At 39.8% G+C, this 26,405-nt stretch overlaps 2 protein-coding genes across 5 annotated transcripts in view; one reads left to right on the forward strand and one right to left on the reverse strand.

Annotated features, from left to right (window-relative positions):
* Positions 1 to 9,497, reverse strand: part of TAX1BP1 (Tax1 binding protein 1) — a 90,090-nt gene extending 80,593 nt beyond the window's left edge. The window contains exons 1-2 of one of the 3 annotated variants that reach the window (XM_045008258.1): positions 9,362 to 9,497; positions 6,591 to 6,774 (exon numbers count right to left, since the gene is read on the reverse strand). In XM_045008258.1, the coding sequence (XP_044864193.1) occupies positions 6,591 to 6,767 (177 nt within the window). In that variant the 5' untranslated portion in view covers positions 6,768 to 6,774; positions 9,362 to 9,497. The remainder of the gene's footprint in view (positions 1 to 6,590; positions 6,775 to 9,361) is intronic. The other 2 variants (XM_045008257.1, XM_045008256.1) reach the window with 2 other exon arrangements.
* A 147-nt stretch (positions 9,498 to 9,644) lies between these two features.
* Positions 9,645 to 26,405, forward strand: part of HIBADH (3-hydroxyisobutyrate dehydrogenase) — a 145,625-nt gene continuing 128,864 nt past the window's right edge. Inside the window, exons 1-3 of one of the 2 annotated variants that reach the window (XM_045008260.1) lie at positions 9,645 to 9,817; positions 9,939 to 10,010; positions 17,261 to 17,382. In XM_045008260.1, the coding sequence (XP_044864195.1) occupies positions 17,343 to 17,382 (40 nt within the window). In that variant the 5' untranslated portion in view covers positions 9,645 to 9,817; positions 9,939 to 10,010; positions 17,261 to 17,342. The remainder of the gene's footprint in view (positions 9,818 to 9,938; positions 10,011 to 17,260; positions 17,383 to 26,405) is intronic. The other variant, XM_045008261.1, reaches the window with a different exon arrangement.

Genomic DNA, 26,405 nt, shown 5'->3' on the forward strand with positions numbered 1-26,405 from the left:
AAATAGTACATTAATTCCTCTTACTTGAAAGAGGAAACTTCTTTTAATTTTCATAGATATATGCAAAGTAGCATAATACACATTGTCTTTTCCTTCCACTATTGCTTCTGTCAGTGATTGACCCTATTTGCTATTCCATTCTTCTCTTATCAAATGTAACTAGTTTAAGAAAACTAATACATCTATATGACAAAGAAAAAAAACTGTATGTAATTCAACTCAAGGACACTAATATGGAAATGACTAAGGACATCTGGACTTAACTAATAAAGGGTATTACATTATCCATTTTCTCTACCAAAAAAAGGAAAATTTTCAGATCTTGTAAAAGAAGAGTCTGAAGCCATTTCCTCCTCTGTCCCTTTCATCCTTTTCTTTGTTCAAGGCTGGCTCAGACTACCAAATCAGATGTTTCTTCAGAGGAGATGCAAGTGGAAAGAAACAGCATTAGTTTAGCTGAGACAGTACAATGCTTCTCTAGTGGGATAAGGCACTTTTCCCCTCATTTTTAAAACTGGGAGGTTTTGCTAACTACCCCATTGCATTCCTCTCATGACGAAGCTTGAAGTCATGACCCCAAGACTGATATCCATGGTTCAGTCTATACCCAGCTGATGCAGCAACATGAAAATCAATATTCATCATGTTATTCAAGAAATCAAAATGTTGCTCAGATGCTAGGATTTGACCTATCGATGGCATGAGCAGTCAAGGTTGGTATAAAGTCCTCAAAATCTGAAACAAGAACTGAAGCTGGGCAACAAAGGATGGTCACCCACTAAGGCCTTTATTTGCACTTCAAGAGGCCAAGCTTCTTTGTATAGTGACACACAAAAATCACATCAATGTTCTTATTCTGAAGCCTTAGTGTGGGCCTCTTCACTCAAGCCTGGAAAAGCCGGCAAAATGTTTTAAGAATAGTTCCACTGTAGACATAATAGCCTTGTAGCTGATTCAAAGGCTTCTGCAAACCTTTATTATATAATATTCAATCTTGCCTTACTTTCCAGTTTACTCCTAGGAGAATTTTGTGTTGAATGCTGCACACGTGTAGTATTCATGTCCCCTGCAGATTTATTTGCTTCCCTGCAAAAAAAATTACATCTGATGAGGAAGCAAAGGGAAGGTGCAAGAGCAGTCCCTCCCCCGGCAGCACAGGCAGGTTGGCTTGGACATCCAGAGCAGCCAGTAGAGACATAAATCACTGCCGGGGACCAGCAAACATGTACAAAAGAGAAAGAGAGACTCTGTCTCTCTCCCTTGCTATTGCAGCAAGCTTGGCATGGAGGGGCACGGTTTTGGGATGTTTCTGAGGCAGGCAGGCATGGAGCAGGATCTGTCCCCTCGGTCAGAGCAGAATATAGCAGCCTGCCTGCTTAGTGAATTGTTCCCATTGTATTTATGAATTCCCTCAGGAGTACAGAACAGGTGTAAGAGTTTCAAGGCTCCTTTACATTGCCAGAGTAGTGTAGAGGACAGTATGACCTTATAAATGCTTATGATGATTTAGAAGCAGCAAAGAATCCTGTGGCACCTTATAGACTAACAGACGTTTTGCAGCATGAGCTTTCATGGGTGAATACCCACTTCTTCAGATGCAAGTCTTGCATCTGAAGAAGTGGGTATTCACCCACGAAAGCTCATGCTGCAAAACGTCTGTTAGTCTATAAGGTGCCACAGGATTCTTTGCTGCTTCTACAGAACCAGACTAACACGGCTACCCCTCTGATATATGATGATTTAGTGATTAGAACTGGTCTGAATTTTTGGACTGAAAATTTTCTATCAAAATGTGCTCCATGAACTGTTTTATATTGGCTACTGCCCATCTCCAGAAAGGTCAGTAGCCAATATAAATATTGAGTTTGATTCCCCAGCCCTCACTTGCTCTTCGGTTGCCTACGATGTAACACTGAGCATATGGCTGTATATTTTTTTTTGACTAATAACTAGAAATAAAGGGTCAAACCTAGTTAAATTACTATTAGGTAAGCGGGTTTGGTGATTTCTTCCAATGCTCCCCGCTCACATTCTCCATCCATTGTATTGTAGTTTAAATAAGTTACCGAAATAATTGAAACCACAGTAATTCTATTGCATTATTTTGACAAATAAAATATGCAGAATTTTAATATATGGTGCGCAGAATTTAATTTTTTGGTGCAGAATACCTCCAGGAGTACCAGTTGTCTAACTTCACTGTGTTTCTGCATACTTGATCAGCGAGAATTAAAGTATATGGCAATGTCCTGGCAATGTCAATCCTGCAGAAATATTTCAAGGCATCCCTGCCGCAACACATGGATGTAGATTCCTCCTTCCCACCCTGGGCTGCCCTCCTCTCCCTAGCACCAGAGGTGCCCTCCGAGCTGCCCTCTTGAGCCCCCCCCGCCGCAAGTTTAAGTACAGGAATTTGTAGTAAGAGTCATGGACAGGTAACGGACGTGAATTTTTGTTTACTGCTTGTGACCTGTCCATGACATTTACTAAAAATAATCATTACTAAAACGTAGCCTTACTAATAAGTCACTTTTTGTGTATATACAGAGTATTTCCCTTCTCTTATAATATGTAGGTGGTTCAACCCTTTTTTTATTAAATAGTCTCCACATTGGATTTTGTTCTTACTTAGTCCACAGCATGTCATGCTAGATGTATGAATAAATTTGCTTTTTAAGGTTTTCCTACCTTTGTCTCTATTTATAACTATTTATAAAAAAAAAAAAAGCAACAAGGAAGAGAGAAAGGATGGTCCATTGGTTAGGACACTAACCTAGGACTTAGGAGACCTTGGTTCAGTTCCCTGTTCCTCTGAGCAAGATGCTTGGGGTCTCTGCGGCTCAGTTTCCTATTTGTAAAATGGGAATAAAAGCATTGTCCTATTTCACAGAGGTGTTGTGAAGATAAGTTAAAGATTGTGAGATGCTCAGATATGATGATTGAGGAAAGTTAGGTACTTAAGACAACCTAATGTGATCATCTTCTAAATACACCACTAGGACATTATGGAGAAATCAGAGGCAACACTTCTGTGTGTGCACTGAAACACACAATTATGTTATTTGATAGAAGTACAGATCAAACACATAAACGAGAAAAACCACTAAATACTCCTGTTATAGCTTGGTTTTGAGTCTTCAGAAGCTCAAAGATTTAACAAATGATCTAGTTTCCAATTCTCTCTGAAGCATTAAGTTACAGATAAATCCATGTATTGCCTTGACACTAATGCCAATTTAAGATTTGACCTTTTCAGCACTAACATCCAAGGTGAGTGTGTCTGCCCCTGGATAAATTCAAAGGCTTACCATGGTTTGTCATTCAATTTTCTCTTTCTGTTCTATGCTTAAAACTCAGACCAGGCATCAATATGTAAACAGAAAAATAAGTTTACTTCTCTTCTAAAAGGGCAAAAAGCCAGTCAAAAAGAAAATATCAGTATTAAAGAAAAGCCTAGAAAAACATGTAATAACCTGTCCAAACAAAGTTAGGAGTCTGAATTCAGGAGGCAAGGTAATTCATTTAAAGAAACATGTATAAATTAATTAGGACACCAGTTCCCCAACTGTGGTCTATTAACCACTGGTGGCTCAGAAAGCACCTGCTGGTGATTAACCAAGAACCGATAGGTAACATGGTGCTGGCCCTCTCTTTTTCCATCTACTTCAAATGTCCTTGCCAGAATGCCCGTAAAAGCAGCTGCAAATGTGGCCAGTTTAGCTGCCTCCCTTTCAGGCCACTGCTCCATAACATAAGTAAACAGAAGCCAGGCACCATCAGCAGCCCTTTTGGGGAAAAAGAAATACCTAGAGAAAGATGGAAACAAGCAGCATGCACAAAAGAGGAACAGAACAGAACAAAATGAAGAGAAAACAGTGATTAATTTTAAAAAGAAGACAATACATTTATTGCATTAAGGACAGTTAAATATATTTAGTCCTTTCCTAAAAATTACTTATTCATGTAAGCAACTGCTATATTGCTATTGCTACAACAATGTCCTGCAACCCCAAAGGCAAGGAGAGAGAAAACACTTAAGTTGTGGTTCTCTCCATGAGGATGTCTGAGAACCCAGGCTAGGAGCTAGAGAAAACAAATGCCTTATACAACACACAAAAATGGAGAAACTGACTGTTTGTGAAAGGAATCAGTTTAAAACTGCATTTAAGGATGGAATTCTAAAAGGGACAAAAAGAATAGGGGCAAGTACTAAAACGAAGGCCTTAAAGGAATTAGGACAAACTTCATTACACTGAGCAAACTTTATATACATGACCAGAGGCAGCAAAGGACAAAAAAGAGTTTGTAAAACTGTGCCCCCCCCCCCCACTGTCCCCAAAGGGAGTTAACACATTTAGACGGGGGAAAAAATATGGCAAGATACCACAACTCACCTCAGTATGTGGAAACAAACATAAGCCTTGTCTACACTTAAAATGAACACTGACCTAGCTACGTCACTCAGGGATGTGAAACATTCATATCCCTGAGCACTGTAGTTAAGCTGACCTAACCCATGGTTAAGCAGGGCTACTGCCACTCAGGGAGGTGGATTAGCTGCATTGATACAGGAAGCATCTACAATACAGTGGCATAGCTGCAGTTGTGCCACTGTGACTCCCATAGTGTACACAGCCCTTAGATCTTAGTCGGGTCCCTCATCCATCTCTGTAATCTCCTATGTTGAACTAAATGAAAATTCCACTAGACCTCGACATGACAATTTTTAATACAGACACACAACTATCACTGGTGCAACAGCAATAATTTCCCATAAGACTCAAAGACAGCATTCAAACTTTGAACAGTTTTGGCTTTTAAGCAATTCATTCTCCTCCACAAAACGCAAAGGTCTTCCCATCCCTCTACATTTACCGCCAATAAACTTACACTTTGAGGTCACTGACAGAAGTCTGATTCTCTTTAGACACAACATCAAGACCACTACATAGGACTTTAATAATTCTTGTTATTCAGTGAGTTCAGAATCCCTTGAAGACCACTTCACTAGGCATGCTTCGTATCCTTCACACTATTACTCACCTTTCTAAACCTCATAAATAATAATCAAGTGTGATTCATCAACTTTCCCAGCAACCCCGAGGTATAATCAATCTCTAACAGTCGTTTATAATCTTTGCCCCAGTACAGAGTCTGATTTTTGTACCAATAATGGTGGTTTCAGCAAGAAAAGTTTCTCCTTTTTCATTTTACTCCAACTTGTCACTGTTCTAGTCCTTTCTCTTCCCCACCCCTTGCTCCTTTTCTCAGTTCAAATGTTCACTTCTCAGACTTCTCATCCAGTCCTTCTCTATGGACTCCAAGTCCTAATCTGCCCCCCATTGTTCCAATCCCAGTCCCCTTGCCCAGTCTCCCTCCATTCTCCTGGCTCCATGTCTCCAGTGTCTATACTTAGCCAGTCCCACTTCCCCCCTCTTGACTCTTCATTCAATCTTCCCCTTCAGATGTCCCCGCGCACATGTTCCTCATCCCACTGGCTTCCAGTACCTGTCTCCCTCCCTGAGTTCTTTATCCAATCTTAGTGCCTCACCTCCAGGTTCTCTGTCCCAGTCTCTTTGACCAACCAGTCCCCATTCTACTGCCACACCAAAGCTCCTTAAAAGCTATGTCTCTACCTCCCAACAAGTTCCCCGTCCCACACTCCTCATCCAGTTTCAGGCTCTCCCCACCAGACTCCCACTCCTAATTTTCTCGCCCAGCCAGTGCCAGTCTTCCCACTACCTCAACTCCCACTCTGTTTTCCTCCCCTTCACCTTCAATTCCTTCCACCACCATTCCATTCAAATGGCTTCTTACTACATGCTGCCAAGGGAAGGAATCAGAGCACAGGGGAGACAGTCCTTGCTCTCAGTTCCCTGACCAGCCCACAGAAACCTAAAGTTTCTATTACTAGAACAGTCCTGCTCAGTCCCCTGCAGGAGCTTGCTCAGTGTGGACAGACTCTTTGGGTAATTGAGCTACGAAGCTCTAGCAAGCCTCTACTGAGCATGTGCAAACTGATTTTTCACATTATTATAAATCTGCCCAAATTTGGGCAGATTTTCACAGGGACTGCAAAAGGCACATCCTTAACAGAGACGATACCCCTTCCAAGTTTCATGTTCTTTGCTCCAAAACATGGGCACACTAGAGTCTCTCAAAGAAAAGGTTGCCAGAATTTAACATAGCAAGACAACATTTTTCTCCCTACCCGTTATCAGAAATAGCCAAACTGTTTTGGCTGAAGTTCACGTCAAGCTTAATTTTTTGGGAAGACACCCAGCATGGAAAATTTCATCCCAAACAGTTATAGTTTGGCAAAGTTACAAGATTCTGTTTCAGTTGCTTATCACAGAAAGCACTGTGCTTCCTTCATAATAGATGGTGCTACCAGCTCACTTAGAATACCTGCATTTCAATTAACATATTTGAAAACCAAGAGACGTCAATAATTTGCAAGCGTCAAGATCTAACATCACCAGGATTTATCCCACAAACATATTTCAAAGAAGTTTTAGAGTTTATTTTTTGAGTCAGTAATTTAGAATGCAACGGATATTCAGTTATTGAAAAAGTACAAACTCGCTTACCTTGAAAATACCAACCCAATCCTTTTGGTGTGGTTGGATATACTGGGTCAGAGTGTAATGACATTCAAGGTGTACATTAGGAAGGTAACTTTTTGCCACATTTTGAAAGATCACATGTGCAAAGTTGGAAGTCTGCAGAGCATTACTTGAAGATGGAGCTTCTTGAAAGAATGACATGACTGATCTGTAACAATATTAGAATTCTTATTACTTCAGAAAAGTTATACCAGAAGAATAGTCTAAGATGTCATAAATGAGTTTAGTTCTCTTGAATGGTGCAACAATGTGAGCCTTACAAAATAAATTTCTCTATTCACAGAAAATATACTCCATAGCAAGCAGCTGCAGCACAAGGTTTCACAAAATACTCTGCCTTGTCTAGACTACTTCTAAGGATAAAATGGTGGCTCGCTTTGCATGTCCAAAGACAATAAGAAGATGGAACACTCCAGGTGGGTGTGTCTGAATCCAGAGACAAAGAGGGCTACGACTTACAACCAATATTCTTAATGATGCTGGTTGCCTTGGTAAAGAGCACCCTAGGCTTGCGGACTTCCATAATCTCCCCTCTCAGGCTGCTGCTGTTCTTTTTCTGGAGGGAAGGTTACTAAGCCTGGTGCCCCATCTAGTATGGCAAGCAAACAGGAAGGTCCACTCCTCAGTTGCTGTAACTGAAATAGTGTTTTTTTAAAAAAACACAAGTACTAGTTTCATTCTAAGACATTAAACTGTTTATTAAGAAGCTGTCCTATTGATTTCAATGGCACTATTCATGGAAGTAAACCTAAGCACATGCACGCACAAGTGTTAACAAGATTGAAGCTTTATACATCTATAGGGAGAGGAGGCAGAATATTTGAATGTTGCAATTTATCTTGCTCCATTTTGCAGTTGTTATTAAAAATTATAGTAATTACAACAACTGAGTACAAGCCTTGATTCAGGCGACAACTGAACCATTAGTAAAACATATTGTTTCAGGAACTACACACCCAGTACCCACAGGAAATATTTCCATAGTGGGCTGACCAATTCCAGTTCCCACTGAAGTGAGAGGGAGTAGAATCAGCTCTTAGTATGTTCCCACCAGCTTTCCGAAATATTAAGATATTTCCAAAAATTAAAAAAATAAAGCAGTTAAGAGTTAGCCCAATTTTTCAAATAAAATGGACAACTGGAATGAACAGACACGGCTCAGTCAAATCCAGGAAGCATTAAACAAGGTTTTCTAGCCCTAAACTCAAATATCTTTAGCCTATTACCACCTGATTTAGTAAAATACATACCCTTGCTTTTAGTGCATAGTTTATATTGTTTCGCTAGATTAGACTTTAAATAAGGATCAACACAGTTTTGCACTTTCACCAACACAACAAAATGTTAAAATAAGATTTAGAATTAGCGATTCTCCATGATTGCAAAGTACAGGTGAATAATTAAACTTCAATTTACACAAAATAAATTAAAACGCAAATTAAGCGTAGAGGAAGACATTAACATAGCTTTGGAGAGACAAGGATAAAGAAGATGACAGGGCTGAAGTATATTAGGGTAGTAGCACCCACTGGGGTTAAGGGTCTGCCTAAGCAATTCAAACATAGTACAACTTTATTCCCTGGGTATACTTGTTCCATTCTCTCCTCTCAGTCTCCCTTCCCCCCAGAATAACAAGAAGTGATATTTAAGAGACTCTCCTCACATTTTATCCAAAATAAAGTTCTATAAAAGCTAACTTTTACAAATGTGCAGTACAGTTTCCACAATTTTCTTTAAGTCTAATTAAAATATTTGTTTTTAGCAGTCCCCACTGATGCCTGAAACCAAAACATCACAGCAGGAATTGCAGGAAAATGGTTATTTTTGATTTTCATTGTCCAAAGTGTGAAGTGCAAAAGAGTAACCAAAACAAAAAGGAGTAACAAGCAAATTGTACTTCTAAAATTCTTTCACTGCTTAAAAAAAAAATCATAAGATCTTTTTAGTAATACAAACACAAAGATGTTAGTTTCTGCAGACAGCCAAGCCATCTGGCATGACCAACAACTTCACTGAAATCTGTTTTTACATTTTTCAAAAACAGGCTCGGCTAGTCTTTTACAAATTCGCATTTCTGTAAATCGGCAGAGTACGTCTGGGATTATTACTTCTAGGCAGGAAAAATCTCTGAAGTTTGGATGCAGCTGAAACCTATTGAGCGTGACAAGGATGACCCCAGAGATGCCGTGAAGCAGCAAGGGCCGCTTGTTTACCCAGCTCAGAGTCGGCGGGCTTGGCTGCCAGGAGAAGCATTTACACGTCGCTGCTGCCATACACCGCGGTTGAACGTTAGGAACAGCGCCTCGGAAAACAAGGGCCGGCTCCGGCTCCGCCCCCTCCTGCCGCAGCTGGGCTCCAAGCAATTCCGGTGCCAGGCGGCCAGCGCCCGATACCCCCTCCCCGCTTCCTCAGCAGCGGCCGGGGCGAGGCGCGACTGACCCCACACAGGTCACCTTCCCCCAGCACCCGCCGCTGCTCGCACACGCAGGTCCGGCCCCGCCCGCCCGCCACAAAGCGGCCGTAGCAGCACCGCCGCCGCCGCCCCCCGGTTTGACCAGTGCCGGGCGGTTGGGCCGACAGAGGCCTCGCGAGCCAGGGAGCCGCTGCGGCCGGTAACCGGGCGGAGCGAATCGAGGCTACGAGACTGAACATGTAGCGCCCCCGGGCCCAGAGTCACGGGGCACGAGCGCTCTGCCGCCCCGCCCGGGCACGGACAGGCCGAGAAGGGCCCTTACCTGGGGCGCCCACGGAGGAAACTGGGGATATCAACACCGCACCGCGGCCACCGTCATCAGCTCAGCACCTAGCCCTCTCGGCCCCGCCCCTGCAGCGTCACTTCCGGTCCCGCGCCGGAACTGCTGAGGGGGGCGGGGCCTGCCCCGAGAAAGTTGTGCCCCTCCCGCGACTGGTCCTGGGGCGGTCCCTTAGCAAGCCCCGCCCAGGAAACCCCTACTGAAGTCCGGGAGTTAGTCCCGTACACCCTCCCCAGCCCGACACCTGGCCGCAGAGCACTCGCGTCTCCCCCCTAAACACAGGTGGTACCAATTGGCAGTCTCCACTAAAGTCAATGGCTGTACCAGCTGAAGATCTAGCCCAATGAGCCACTCAGTCCTGTCCGAGTTGGATTCAAAGTCCTGGGCTATAAAGCCCCTTGCTAGGTGATTTACCAGAACGAAAAAGGGATTGATTGGGTAAGAAAACTGATGAGAAATCATCATCTGCCTAATGAATCTTCTTCAGTACAGGGAAACCTCTTCTTCCTCAAAACTTCCTTTACCCTGAATGTACTCCTGTATTCTCTCCCTGTGATAGTTATTGTGAAGGAAGTACATGACAGAGGCATGAAGTCGTACTAGTCCTCGAGGAACCAGATTTACCTTTTTGGTAAGGTTATAACTCGTTAATGATTAGGTCTGACAGAAACATAGCTACAATTGATTATATTCATTTATATTTCAAGTGATAAAGCATTTCACTGTACTCTTTGAGCAACAAATTACAAAAAGTTTTATTTGTACTGCAATTTAATATTTAAATGACTAATATTTATATTTAGTTATATCATGAGATATACAGTAAGCTTTTCAAAAGCAGTGTGTACATTTTACTTTGAGATCAGTTCACCAGGCAAAGGAAGAGAGCATGCAATAATCTTTCTCATGTAAGCACAAGTGAATTTGTTAGAGTGGAGAATGACGCTAGCTTGTATGTTAATCAGAAAACCAATAAATATTTATTTCTAAAGAAATGGGGAGTTATTTTTGCTTTACCTTTATCATCCTTTTCTTCCCCACACTGCTCTTTAGGATGTGAGATGTAGCAGGCTCTTGTTTCACTGTTTTTTTGTGATCTGAAATTACTGTATATACTGATCTGAAGTAATATAGTTAGGGCCCTACCAAATTCACCACTGTGAAAAATGTGCCACGGACTATGAAATCTGGTCTCTCCCTTGAAATGTGTATAGTATAGGTTAAAAGTCTTTTGTGTAGCATTTATCCAACCCAGGGTTCCAATCCAAAGGGGAGCTGTGGGAGGGTGGGGTCACAAGGTGTTTATAGTATTGTCACCCTCACTTCTGCACTGCCTTCAGAGCTGAGTAGCCAGACAGTGGTGGCTGATGATGAGGGCCAGCTCTGAAGGCAGGAGCACAGTAGTAAGGGTAGCAATATCATACCATGCCATCCTTACTTCTGCACTGTTGCTGGTGGTGGCACTGCCTTCAGAGCTGGGCTCCCATCCAGCAGCCACTGTTCTCCAAGCTCTGAAGGCAGCGCTGCTGCCAGTAGTAGCACAGAAGTAAGGGTGGCAGTACCGCAAGCCCCCTATAATAATTTTGCAACCACCCCCACAACCAGCTTTTGGGTCAGGATTCCTACAGTTACAACACCATGAAATTTTAGATTTAAATATCTGAAATCATGAAATTTAAGATTTTTAAATCTTATGACCGTGAAATTGACCAAAATGACCTGTGAATTTGGTAGGTCCCTAATATAGTGTAAGTTGTACAGTCAGCACTGGGGAGTTGATGAAAATAATCAATTTTGCTTTCATTTTGTATTCTTGTACTCATACTACTGGTTTTGGGGAATGTAATGGGTGTGCTAAATCATGACTAAGGCTACGATTTAGTCATGGGTATTTTTAGTAAAAGTCATGGACAGGTCATGTGCAATAAACAAAAATTCACAGCCTTTGACCTGTCCATGACTTTTACTAAAAATCTTGGGGTGTGGTATGGGGAGACCACTGCAGGGAGGTACAGGGGGCCGCTGCTGGGGGCATCAGGGGTGCTGCTGGTGGACATGGGCGGCTGCTGCTGGGGGAGGGGCCACCCGTGCACAGCGGCTGCTCCAGCCATCCAGGGACCACTGCCTGGGTCCGTGGACCCTGGCTGCTCTGGCCGGCCAGAGACCGATGCCTGTGGCTGCGGCCCATGGCTGCATTGGCCAGCCAGCCAGGGACTGCTGGCTGGGGCTGTGGACCGTGACTCCTCCAGCCACCCCAGGACTGCTCCTGGGGGCCGCCAGAACAGCTGCTGGTGTGGCTGTCACTGTGGCAGCTCCAGCAGCCACTGGTGTGGCTGTCCCAGGGGCCATCTGAGCAGCTGCAGGAGTCATGGAGGTCGCGGAAAGACATGGAATCCTGAACACGAATCAAACAGCAGCGTTTTGGCCACTTCCACACCTCTTTCCAGCTAGCACTATGCCCAGAAAGACCTCTGTCCAATTTTTTCAGGGCCAAATTACCATTGCTTTACTTACTTACTTTCTGCTCTGTCTCTGGCTGCTCCCAGATAACATGCACACTTCCATCAAGCAATACCCAGAGAAATCCCTCTGCCCCCATAGCTCAGTTCCTGACTGGCCTTGCACATGGCCTGTGTTTTGGGTGGGGATCCTATTGTTTCAGATATCTTACTTCAAAAGGAGTTTAACTGCTTCATACATTTATCCTGAATGAATGGTGGCTGTCATGGTCACCAGCTTCAAGGAGATTTCACTCAATCTCACTCTTAAAAGTACTAAACAAGAAAAGACCTATTGCTATGAAACATCTTTATGGACAGATGATAAAGAGAAAGTAAAAGAACTAAAGAAAAAAGTTTTTATTTGAATTTCTTCTAAGTAACAGCAGTTGTAGTAAGTGGGGGCAGAGATCGTCCTTAAATGACATTTTTTGGACATCTCTTAATTTTGGATCATGTGCTTAAATATTACAGAAGTAGGCACATTAGAAATGTCTAAAATAATAAGCCAACTTTATCTTCGTCAAGAGAAATTGACTTGTCAGTATATTCTTCCTGAAGCTGACCACAAAGTGGGTAGAACTCTTTTGTTACTTGTGTGGATATTAGAATGTGAAAAGACAAATAGGAATAAATATATATTAATGTGACTCACATAAACTCTTTGTCACTCATTCATTTTACCTCCTGTTCATCTCTGTGCCTTATTTTACAAGCCCAGAAATAGTCACAGAGGAAAATGTAAGAGTTAAGAGAACACTAGGTTGCCAAGTCAGAATTTTATCAGAGATTGTAGCATCTTAGTCTCTGTTCTTAATGTAAAGGGATATCAAGGAACCAAAAAGATACCAAAGACAAGTGAGTTTACAAAAATGTATATCACATAGAAATACTTCAACAGAGTGCCCATTCCCAGTTGTAAAAATGGAAAGGGTGTATTTTGGATCTGATTAAGATTAAATGAAGAATGTTTAATGATCTCAGAGCAACATGAGGTGTGATCATGTTCTTGTATAGCATCCAAAGAAATATTTCATGCCATGCAGCTTTCACAGGGAGATAATTGATTTTAATTGTTAGTTTCATTTTCTAAATCAAATAATAATTTTCATCTTTAAAGTTCTGTACAAAGAAATCTGATGCACAGAAGTTAGACACTTTTTTAAACGTGATTGATTTAAGCACCCAACTTAATTACCCAGGTTTGGGTACTGAATGTATACTTAGAAATAGGATGAAACCACTGTTTATTGTGTTTGAATTATGAGTTGCACAGAGTAGTATAGAGCAATTTAGGAAGATACAAATGGGTGTGAATCCAAACCTTGGATCTGAAGATCAAAATTCAATGAAATATCCCTATGCTTCTTAATCATATTGAGCACTTACATAGAGTATTTAAGCTAGGCCTCGTTGGCCAAGAGGGAATCAGCACAGTCCTCTGAGTGGGGTAGGTGAAGAATAGAGAATTTAAGTGACTGCTCAAAGGTTACAGAGCAAGTTTGTGGCAGATTGAGAGTTCTTGGTGTAGGGACTCTTCTGTGTGTGGATATCACTTACTATTCCCAAAAGCACAGAGAGTGTCTGATGAAAAATATGAGTATGTTCTCAGTCAGTATCATTAGAAAATATAAAAACATTCTTTGCAGGATATATTTTAATGAGAAGTCATTTAATGAGCAAACCAATTTGGGGAGTTGACACAGAAAAAAAAAAAAGCACCACTGCAGTGAATCTCAAAGTGCTTGAGAGGCTTGCATTGCAGGGCTAAAAATAGCAGTGTATGAGTTTGTGATCAGGCTGGAACCAGGCTCTGAGACCCTCCCCCATTACCAGGTCTCAGAGCCCTGGCACCAGCCTGAGCCCAAACACCTACATTGCTATTTTTAGACCCGCAGCACAAGCCCTGAAACCCTGAGTAAGCTGACACTGTCCATCCGTGAGTATTTAGCTGCGGTATAGAAATACCCATAAAGACCAATTCCTTTCAATGTACTAGCTCAGAATCATGCCTCGTATTCATGTACCTAATAAATAGCAGCCCCAAGATTGCTTCCAGGCTACTGCATTCATGGCCTATCAGTGCACTGCTGTCATTTCTTACTTCTGCATTGTTTCAAATACAAATATCTCCACTTCTAATAATAGGTCCTCCAGCAGATAAAGTAAAGATGGTAAAATTTGGAAATCTTTTAGGATAATGCAATAGTTATCAGTAATATGAACTTTCCAAAAAGGTTAACTGTTGAAAAAATATTTCTGATGAGGACGCCCTAATGTCTGGCAGGATTAAAACCACTCATTCGTACAGGTATCTTTGCAGGGTGACCTTTTCACAACAATATGAAGATACTGCTGCAGTACCAACACTACTAATGGGAACAAAAGGAAAGGATTCACCTTCTTACTCAGAGTTTCTTTAAAAAAAAAAAAGAGCTCCTTTAATAATTTGATGCCTGGAAATTAGAGATGGGGCCCAAACAAAACTGTAACCTTGGGTAAATCTGAATCTGGATTCAGGTCCAGTCCAAAAGTCTTGTTTGATCCCTGTCTCCAGCACAGAATGAACCAAAACCATCGGAGGCTTCAGGCTTTGATCTAGATCTGAACTTTTCCATTCAGGCTCCTCTCTGCTTTATACACATTGCAAACAAACTATATACTTCTAATTATTAGTACCCAAGAAAGGGTACTGTATATTGTGGCTAAATAGTATAAGGGCATGATTTAGTGCTACTGATGACGTTTGGCATTGATTTGTGTAGGTTCCAATGATTCCACTTAGTTGTAATCCTACCCATACTCCAACCCCCGTAAAAAGCCTGGAGCTGCTATGAAATGTAAAAGATGTATATCAATCACTAAAGCAGGAACTCTTTCTAGTTATGTTGTAAGGTATACCTTCTAATTAACTCCTGTATCGAAGATCATTTTACAGAAAATTAATAGTTACATTATTGTGAATCAGTCACATAGTTACAAATAATATTCTTTCATTGCTGACAATGTTTCATTTCTGAACATTAAAAAGTCTAACTAAAGTGCTTACAGACTTCACCTTCAAAAAACGATTGGGAGGCACCCCTTTGAAACATATTAGAAATCACATATTGCTAACATTCCTTATTAAGGAGAAGGTTTCGGTATGTGTACTTTGGATTTCTTTTCCAGCACTTAATTGGAATTGATGAAGAAAAGCTATTCAAAAGCTGCCAGGATTTTTAAATCTGTATGAGTGAGATTGATTAAATTTGTGACTTTTCCCATAAAGGTATAGGTGAGAGCAGACATGTTAATTTTGTCTGTGTGTGCGTGCATGTGTGTATGAGAAAGAAAGAGAGAGTTTACTCCTAAGGTGTGAGACTTGGCAGCTTTGCACTGTACAATGGGCATAAGAAACCACATTTCTGTAAATGACCACATTTGAATTGCTGTTATTTCACAGTTGGATTACTGTATTGTTAAAGTGAAAAGGAATGTTTTTAATAAATCCAAATAATGAAGTAAATGCTAGCACACACTGAGTCTTTGCTCTCTGGGGTATCATTAATATATGTTCACTGGAGACCCAGGTCTGGGGGAGTGTTTAATTTCTTATTTATGGTGTTTTCTACTTTTAGCACACCTCCTACTGGCACACAGATAACTGCATGTAAATGACCATTGAGTAGGTGCTATTTAAATTTTAACAAATATAAAACAAGTATTTTTACTGTATACTTTATATGGTATGGTAGATTTACTGCTTTCACCAGCCTTGTGTCTTCCTGTATTCTATCTTACATTAATGAGAAGCTAGACTCCCAAAAGGCCAATCTTTTATATTCAGATACAAATAAATCACATGTGGCATATCATATATTGTAAGTTACAATAGTGAAGGCTAAAACAAACCAAAAGCCCAAGAGCTTTGGAAGGGATATCAACTCTTATGGATCAGGGCATAATGCCCAACCCCTAACTCAGTGGTTTTCAACATGTGGTCCATGGAACCCTGACTATGTCTAAGGGGGCCATGAAAGCTTGTTGTTACCCTCAGGATCTGCATTGCTGCTCAAAATTTTTTAGGAGTCCGCAAATGAAAAAAGTTTGAAAACCACTGCCCTAAACTGATGAAGATTAGGAAGAAACTTTCCCCACTGAATGCCTGTAGTCCTACACTATTTTGCTACTTATATGTGTTTTTGACCGTCCTACAACACCCAGTGTGTAACTTAAACCACCATTTAGATCACCATTACACTTGGCTCATAGTATTATTAAGTAGCATGAAATATAATCAGTGATGTTATGAAAGTTTATTTCCAAAAGTGCTTATGGAGAACAGCTGAACAAGTATGATCTCCTGACCTCAAAGTGTTTGTTTATTGGGAAATATATTCCAGTTCTCTAAATTTAATCTATCTTGGACAAGGCTGGCATTCTCTAGATTTGTTACATCTCTGTAGGCTGTAACAAACAATATTGTCTCTCTCTTTTATCTGATAAAATGATAATAGGATTGTATTACACCACTTATGATGAGAAATTTATGATCATTTTTAAATGTAGTAAACCAATGATGGTTTATGTGCATTGAGGATGATGTAGTTCTGGTGCAAAAAAAAAATACAAAAGTATACATATTTCAAACCAGTTGGTCTTCTCATTTGTGAATCAAGGCTTCAGTCAGTGTACATGAAGGGGTGCAGAAAGTCCAGTCTGCTATTTTAAAAAAAAGAAAAGGGGGAACTAAGAAACTCTGGATTTTGGAAATGTATCAGGATTGTTTTTCTTGTGTTATCTGTCACTAGAGTTGGTCAAGTGTGGACAGGCAGATTCAGTAAGACAGATTCTGATTTCAATAATACTTCATTAATTCCATTAATTGTATTGATGATACACTGGTGTAAGTCCATATTAAGTGAGTTCAAAATCTACCCACATTTAATTTTACAAATAGATTATTCTTTTTTCTTTTTTCTGGATTTAAATGGTTGACTGATAGAATAATGCTCAGTGGCTTTGTATGTAGTTCTTAATTTATCATCATCTCAGACAGTAAGGACCAAATCTCCTGTTAATGCTAATGAGGTTGGAGTAGTGTAAATAAATACTTTGTCCTTTCCAAGTGGTTGTGGAAAAAGCAAGACATTGCTTTGGACCAATGATTCTTTATAGCAACACTTACATCATGCTGATCTTTAAGAGGTGACTATATTGTTTTGATGGCCAGTTCCCCAGTGGCATTGCTCTAGTTGCAGTAGTACCACAAACGGCAGTGGTGAAGCATGTGCCACCAGTTCTTGAGTTAGAAGAAGCTACAGATCCTATGAAAGTTAGCCCCTCAAAGAGTATTATTCTCTAATAGCCTCTCCAATATATTTTTTGTTTTTACTTGCAGGTGACTTGACTTTCTTTAAGTTTTGTTAACCTACAGAAATGGTCTGCACAGAATACAGAACACAGAATACAGACACCACAAAATGAATGAAAAAAACACTTCAGAGTTAATGTTGCTTCAAGGTAATATGTTCAAATGAAACAAGTGTGCTATATATTTAGAATATTTAAACATCAAAGTGTATTCTTCCTCTTTAATTAGTAGGATGTAACAGAAGTTTGTTAAAATAAATATCTGTACCTAATTGCCCTATATATTTGCAAACTACAGAACTTTGTATAAAATTTTAATTCAAAATACTTTGAGACAATAAATATTAAAATAATTGAGCAGTTTTGTCCTTCTGTGGAACAGAGAGTACATTGATATACACTGACTTCAGTGATGGCAAAGTGAAAATACAACAATAGATTTTTTTTTCTTGTGAAGGGCTTAATGCCCTATTCTGCTCCCATTGAAGTCAATGAGTCCTGTGTTCCAAACACACCCCAAACTGCAAAGGACTTAAACCCAAATGGGGGCTGGGTGCATAAAGAATTCAGGATCAAGCCCTAATTCTGAAGTCTGTATCCAAGAGTAGACAGTAGTCTTCAGAAATTGATTCTTCTGTGCTGAGTTGTGTTACTTCATTAAAAATGTCTCTGCATTCAAAGTTAGTTAATTATTTTTGTATACTACAGTAGGCTCCATTCGTTCATGGATACTGACTCCTTTAGGTCAGATAGCCCGTTAGTGATGGAGGTCTTTTTATTTCCCGTGGGCCTTATACAATTCCCATTGATTTCAATGCAACTAGAATCAGCCCCTATGTTAAGGTGATTCAAGATTTTGCTAAGAGCAGTACCTAATGAAGAAAATGTTTCCAATTTGACAGAATGCATTGTTATGCATTTTTGTAGACAAAGACAAAAGCGAGGACTGAGGCATTGCCAAATTTGTGTATTAAATCCCTTTTGTATATCCAAGTGGGAGCAGTTTGGGCTTTGATCAGAGTGGTAGGAGGTTAACAGTTTTGGAATGATATATTCAGTATTATTTATACAATTATAAATATGTTTTATATTGATGCATATTTTCATGTGCAGTGAAGATTATCCCATCCTCTTTTGGCCCATCTAAGTTTGAGATCAGCTTTTCTCTGTTGCTTTCTTTTTTTGTAACACCTCTTTTTTTTTTTTAACTGTATCTCAGTATCTCATAATCAACAGATGTGCATTGTGTGGCCTTTGGTTATTGCAGTTCTCATAGACTTTAAGGCTAGAAGGCATCATCATGATCATCTAGTCTGACCTCCTGCACATTGCAGGCCACAGAACCTCATCACATGCTGACATAAATCAGCTCATTTTGATATGTAACATGTTGCATGTCTTAATGATGAAAATAAAATGGTTGAAAACTTAAAACACTTATGAGTGCTTCTGTATATGTACCTATATATATACATATATTGTTTTGTTTTCATCTTTAGTTGCTTTCCCAGGAACCCCTCTCTTCACCCAAAATAAAATTACCCTCTATGTTAGATTCCTAAGTGATGTAGAGTAGGGCTAGTCTGTGGGCCTTACTCTTGTCTCTTGTTAGTGTACAGACTAGCATCTGAAAATGAGCAGCGTAAAGAGTCTGATCCAAAATCCATTGAAGTCAGTTGAGATATTCTTCAGTTACAACATAAAAGTGGAACAGAACCTGAAGTTTCTTAGGCTGCAGTACACACAACTTCCCATATTGTGATATCTTGCGAATTCTGGTAGTGGAGTAGCTCTGCTGCTAGTGGCCCAGCTATTCTCACGAGGAGAGTCCCAGAACTGGTGTGACTGAAGTTTCTCACAGCCAGTACTCCAGCACCATCCCCTTACATGTCTACCTTGGAAAAGTCTGGGATTGGAGTTCTCTTTCTTCCTCCCAAGATTTCTATCTTTACTACTCTGTATGTTTTTCTCTTTTTAGAGTGAGATTTTCAAAGGAACCTAAGGGAGTTAGGTGACCAAATCTCATTTGATGCCTAGCCCCTTTTGACTCTTTTGAAAATTCCATCCCTAAGTTCAAGGTTATGAGCCCTAATGTAATTACTCTCAGACAAGAAGAAAACTAACACTTGGCTTTGTTGAACTCAATATAAACACAGATGACATATACTATGCGGTCTGCCATGTCCTCAGATGTCCAACTAAACAGCAACAGAATTGTATATAACAGAAAAAATATCTAACAAAATAGGACTACAGTAAGCATTAATGCAAACACTGTATAAATGCAACATTGACATTGAGATTCTAATCTTTTAACTCCCAGGAATTTCAGAAGTAGGGTTCCCACAAAAGCTTGAATTTTGCCTCCTAGTATGTATGTATTACATACAGGAGTGTTGATAAGTACTTGATTACACATCATTGAGCAATCATGTGTCACACAACTAAGCAAAAAATACATCAATGCAAATGAGCTGCACTTTTTGTATAATACTAGGTGCAAAAATACATCAATTTGTATTACTATTTTTATTATTATTTTATTATTATTATCTTATTTGAAAAATATGCACATTGTGGAAAACTAAAACAATCCCAAACTCTGAAATTCCTGAATTTTACAGTATAATATTTATAGAAACTGCTTTGCATTGATAAAGTGCCTTTCATTTGGGATCTCAAAATACTTTACAAACATTAAGGTATGCCTACTGTGCAGCTAGGAGTGCTAAAAATAGCCATGTAGCCTACAGCAGCATGGGCAGTAACTCAGGCTAGTTACCCAAGGACAAACCCGTTTGGCCCTCTGGGTGCAGACTTGGGCCGCTAGCTCAAGCTGCCACATATGTTACTCCCTGACTACATTGCTATTTTTAGTATGCCAGCTTGAGTAGAGCTAGTGTATGTCTGTCAGTTCTGGAGGTTTCCAAAAGGAGGCTGGATAGCGATCTTTCTTGGATGGTTTAGACCCAATAAATCTGGCATCTTGGCAGGGGATGACCCGAGCTGCAGTGTAGACGTACTCTTGTAAGGAAACTATACAAGTTAGGTAAGTATACAGAGGAAGTGAGAGGTTAAGTGTTAGAGCAAGGAATAGAATTCAGTAGTCCTGGCTACCAGTTCTCTTCTAACTAAAACCTCAAATTTACTGCTGCATCCATTCCAGCTTGCGAGCACCAAATTGAGTTAATGTTGAATTTAAATACTCTATAGGTAGGACCTAATTTTTCATAAGTGCTGAGCAGATACAATTCCAGATAAATTCAATGGAAGCTATGCATACTCCCCCCCCCAGAAATAAAACCCTAGGTCTCAAAAAATTAATCACCCCCAACTAGTGGAAACTTCTGAAAAATCTGCCCAATCCTGACTAAATAAGTAGCCCACGTCACAGAAGGTATATCTACACCAGGGGTCGGAAATCTTTGGCACATGGCTCGCCAGGGTAAGCGTCTGTGGTACCATATGGTCTCAGGTTATGCGTCAAAGGGCACATGGAAGATCTTCATATACTAATGGGATAAAAATCATTTAAATCATTAAAAGACATGAAACTCATAGTATTGAAGGTCACCAAGCATTGGCAAGGATGCATTGATATTATTATTATTTATTATTAAATTATAGATCAATGGAAGAGTTTTTGAACTATAAACTGTGAAATTGTAGCATGATCATTGTTTAACAATATCAGACCTCAGTGACTGATTTGTAAGAGTATTTCATTCTCGTTTATTATGGTATATGATATATGCTAAATATTTAAATTGTATATGAGGAACAAAAAACACTTATTGAAGTTCTATTGTAGGTTCCACTATATTAGAATAGCTGGATTGTGGATGATAGCATGAAAAAAAAACTTGCAAGACAACAAAGCAAGATATTTTGGGCTCAATTCATCTCCAACTGAAACCACTAGGGGGAATGGAGGGTGTCCTTCCATGGACCTCAATGGTGGGGGGAGGTTGGAATAGGACCTTACAACCAAGCTCTGACAATTTCTACTGAGGGTTTTTAGTCTGGGAAGCTGAACTGTAGTGGCCAAGCAGTCTCTTCATGCAATTCTGCCTGAGCAGAGAAAATGCAGGCAGAATGTCTTGGAAAGGTCCAGGAAGAATATGCTTGACCTTATTAGTTTGTTTAAGAAAAGAGCAGCATTTGCTCCCCACCAGCACCTGCTGCCACACACCAGTAGATATTTAGAGTGGGCACAATCCTGACTGTATCCCCAACCCTTGTGATTACTAGCTAGCTCAGGGATCACTAATGGCAGCCTTTTGCTTGCTTTCTGAGCTGGTGGGAAAGGGATGGGGGGCAGTGAAAAGGTTGCTGCACTGTCTTCTGTACCTAATGCACCATTCAGGATTAGCCAGAATTTATCCATTAGTGTTTTACAAAGACCAATGATACAATAATTAATTATTCACTGGTTATAGTGAGGCATTGTGATTTAGTGAATAGGACACTGGAATGATAGTCAGGAGTCCTGTGTTCTCTTGCCTCTGCCATTGACCTGCTGAGCGTCCTTGGAAAACTCACTACACCTCTCAGTACCTCAGTTTTACTATCTGTAAAATAGATGTAATGTTGCTTATCCTCCTTTGTTAAAGCAGTTTGAGATATACTGATGAAAAGTGCTGTATAGGAGCTATGTTTTATATGTTTCTATTCAGATTCTTGCAGCATAATACAAAATTAACATTGCAGTTAAACTAAGGTGACCAATATTTTAGCAAATTTTGTTGAAGAAAATAAGTTGCTTCATGCCACATTCAGTCAGATACTTTGAGCTCCCTCTTCACACCTAAATCATAAGGCTATTATTATTGCCTTTAAAAAACAATACACCATTGACGGAACAGAAACTTTAAAGCCAATTAAATGTTGGCAATCTTCCTACTACTGGCAAAGTCACACTTGTTAACAGTTCCCCTTTGTGATGCATTTGAAGTGTAATCACTGATTTCTGGAAAATATATTTAGCACTTACAGATATTTTGAAATCTCTATTGAATTTCTTTTTATAGACACTCGAGATTTTACTGTAATATTTTTTAAAGTATCCAAGTAGTTCTATTGATGCACCCAGAAAGTTATGCACCCAGATATTTAACGTGTGGAAGACAAAATGTTTCAATATGTAGAAATATGCTATACACATAATAAATATTTCAATTATACATTTACATTTTAACTGTTGAACAATTTAAAAAATCATCATATACTGATCTCTTTATGAAATGCTATCCTATTAGTTGTGACTTTGAAGATATTGCTGCTATGTTGAATAGATGAGAACATACTTGTTCCAGAGTCTAATACAAGTGAAAGCTTTCATAGCTATTTACTTCAAACAAAATAATGTTGGAGTCTAACACAGCTTTTTTCTGCATTTTGTGTGGAAAGAATGTGATTAGCTTGGCAAAGAAATTAGAAACGTATAAAAATAAATTAACTAGGAAAGCTTAGTTTACATTAAGATAAACTGTACTAAAAGTGAAATTATATATTTTTCAACAAAATGAGCTAACTTTATTATAAACTACTAAAAGTTCAACCATCACTAGAGGGCATTTTGCGGGGGGTGGGATGGGGGGAGAAGCCTCTTAATTTACCTACTTATTTTTTCATTTTTATGTCCATAGTGTAGTTGTCCTGCAATTGCTAGTTTCTTTCTCAAATTGGCTATTCCAGAATGCCTGGCCTGATGACCTATGGTCAGTGTGGGAAAAGGGACTCTAATTAATCTAATCTAGTCTAAAGTATTTCTAATGTGCCTATCTCTGTAATATATTCTCTACAAAAGCTATGTAAGAGGTGCATTAAGATTAGTAAATGCTGCGCAGTACTCAAAATCCGTGAAATCCCAAACTTTGAGTTGCACATGAGCACATGTAACCTTAACTGTGCCCTCTTATAAGCATGCATTGATTCTCTTATTCACTGCTGCATTACAGTCATTTACACCTATGGAGTTACACTAATGATGAGTTTGGCACTGAGTGCACAGATTGGATAATGTGTAATGAATGAGTCAGGGAGCCAGACCCACATTCAGTGTACAGGCTGGGCAGTATGCAGGAAGAGAGCAGTCCAGTCCCTGAACACTGAGGAAACAATTAATAAATAACAGCACAATTACCTCTTTCACTTTGTACTGTTCAACCTTCACAGTGAAAGAGGAAAAGGCTCTTTCAGAAAAAATAGCTGGACCTGATCCTCTGTGGCTTTGCAGGGGTGTAAAATGCTAGCAAGTCAGAATGGCTCCAGATCTCCTGGATCCTATTCCATTGCTTTAGCCACAGTGTCATGTTTTCTCTTCCTGCAGCCCTCTGCCTCATATACTACACAGAAATTCCATCATGTGCAACTATTTGCTAAGCAGTTCAACTATGTGTCTCACTACTCTGTGTGAAGATGAATACGTAAAGGTAGTCTTGTTGTATAGACAGTACAGCCAAGCATGTAGATTTGGCAAAATATCTGTGAGGAAATAGGGTAAGTGAGTAAAAGTTAGTTCTGCTATATGAAAGATGTGGGTTCTGTTCCTAGTTTTTATGCTGAAAAAGTGAATGAATTATACTTCATAATGCCTACTCAAAGGGTATTTTCATGTGGCTATGTAAGTGTAGTCCAATGATTCAACGTGTATTATGTCTTCCTCTGCAGTGGCTAGTCCAGGGGTTGGCAACCTTTTGGAAGTGGTGTGCTGAGTTTTCATTTATTCACTCTAATTTAAGGTTCCGCATGCCGGTAATACATTTTAACATTTTTAGAAGGTCTCTTTCTATAAGTCTATAATATATAACTAAACTATTGTTGTATGTAAAGTAAATAAGGTTTTTTTAAATGTTTAAGAAGCTTCATTTAAAATTAAATTAAAATGCAGAGCCCCCTGGACTGGTGGTCAGGACCTGGGCAGTGTGAGTGCCACTGAAAATCAGCTTGCGTGCCGCCTTCGGCACCTGTGCCATAGGTTGCCTACCCTGGGCTAGTCTCTATATTAGGCTACTATGGTTACCAAGTAAAGGAATTACTCCTTCAGTTCAAGTTGTAGACATCTGTGCTGTGGTATGGGAGGTCCTGAATTAATATTCTGCACTGAGAAGCAAGCATTTGCCTATCCTCACCACATTCCCTTTTAGATTTGGAAGAGAACTATCACTGAAGCTCTTTCAGTAGTTAGCATACAGACTCCTTATGGCATCTGGTGATATCCCCAGCACTGCAGCGTTCCAGTCTGTAGTTCCAAATAGGAGGTCTAATTCATATTCATATCTCTTGTGTTAGACCTTCTTTGGCGTTATGCACTAGATTTCAGCAAAGGGAATCCAGAAATATAAATTTAATGTGTTACTATCCCTGTATGTGAAAATAGTATGAGAAGACTTTTTTTCAATTTTGAAAACAGCTCAGTTTTTAGAGTGCCTCCTCCAGGGAACCCCTTGTTCAAATTATGAAAAGTTTTCTTTACAAACTCTTCTCTAGCTATTGACCTGACTTACCAATTTTCAAACTGATTTGACTTTTTAAATTTTATTTTGTTGTAGATTTTAGAAAAGATGTAAAATTTGGCTTTAAGTGAAATGTAGCTTCAGTCTTAACTACGTTTCTAGTCATGTAAATTAACCCTTGTACTGAAAAAAGTGATTCCTAGACTATTGTTATTTTAGTAATTCTTAACTTTTAATATCATATGTAGGTGATATGAAAATTTTGCCTAATTTAGTATGTTAATCTGACAGTGCTGCTAATTGAATTAAAATGTGATGTAATCCAAAACCTGCATTCTGGTTGATTTTGCCAAGTGATGTATGAAGTACCTTATTCATTGTGTTGTAATGTGATCTACCCACTGGACTTCTTACTGTATGATGAACAGGAAGAAAAGCAGAATCTTGTTTATAATATGGGTGGAGTTGGGAGTCCTCTCTTTGAGATTATAATATTGGCATGCTAATAATTTAAGATTTAGCAAGAACAGTCAGCCCATCAGTTTATTAATGCTTTAACTTGATTTCCAAATTACCTCTAGTTCCTACACTGTGTAATGTGACCGATGAAGCGGGCCTCTTTGATTTCTACATAGAATCAATGTAGGAATAGATTTTGGATCAGCTGTTTTATACAGTTCATTAGTGGATCTACTAATTCTGCCATATGCTGGATTTCTACTTAATTAAATTACATTTTAAACAGTATTATCTACATTGACTATGACAAGTGGAAAATTACACCTCTTCATCTGCAATGGCCCATATGTGGAATGCAAGATGAAATAAAATGAAGGATGAAAAGGGAGCAGGTCACATTTCACCAGCCTAGCTGCACCTTTGACTTCTCTCTATTCTTTCCGAGTACACCCCTCCCCTCTCAGCTCTTAGCCCTCATCTCTTTACCTGCTCTGGGATGGAATCCCATGATACTCCCACTCTTAGACCCAGTCCCTGGGCAACAGTACCCTGTGTACCAACTATTTCACATTTGGGGACAATATATACCTTCAAGTCAGTGGCACTGCTATGGGTACCCGCATGGCCCCACAGTATGCCAACATCTTTATGACTGACTTAGAACAACGCTTCCTTAGCTCTCGTCCCCTAACGCCCCTACTCTACTTGCGCTACATTGATGACATCTTCATCATCTGGACCCACGGAAAAGAAGCCCTCAAGGAATTCCAACATGATTTTAACAATTTCCATCCCACCATCAACCTCAGCCTAGACCAATCCACACAAGCGGTCCATTTCCTAGACACTACTGTGCTAATAAGCGATGGTCACATAAACACCACCCTATACCAGAAACCCACTGATAGCTATACTTACCTACATGCCTCCAGCTTCCATCCAGGACACACCACATGATCCATTGTCTACAGCCAAGCTTTAAGATACAACCGTATTTGCTCCAATCTCTCAGACAGAGATAAACACTTACAAGATCTGTATCAAGCATTCTTAAAACTACAATACCCACCTGCTGAAGTGAAAAAACAGCTTGACAGAGCCAGAAGAGTACCCAGAAGCCACCCTACTACAGGACAGGCCCAACAAAGAAAATAACAGAATGCCACTAGCCATCACCTACAGCCCCCAACTAACACCTCTCCAGCGCATCATCAAAGATCTACAACCTATCCTGAAAGATGTTCCCTCACTCTCACA

The sequence above is a fragment of the Mauremys mutica genome, chromosome 2 (assembly GCF_020497125.1).
Source record: "Mauremys mutica isolate MM-2020 ecotype Southern chromosome 2, ASM2049712v1, whole genome shotgun sequence".
Lineage (NCBI taxonomy): Eukaryota > Metazoa > Chordata > Testudines > Geoemydidae > Mauremys > Mauremys mutica.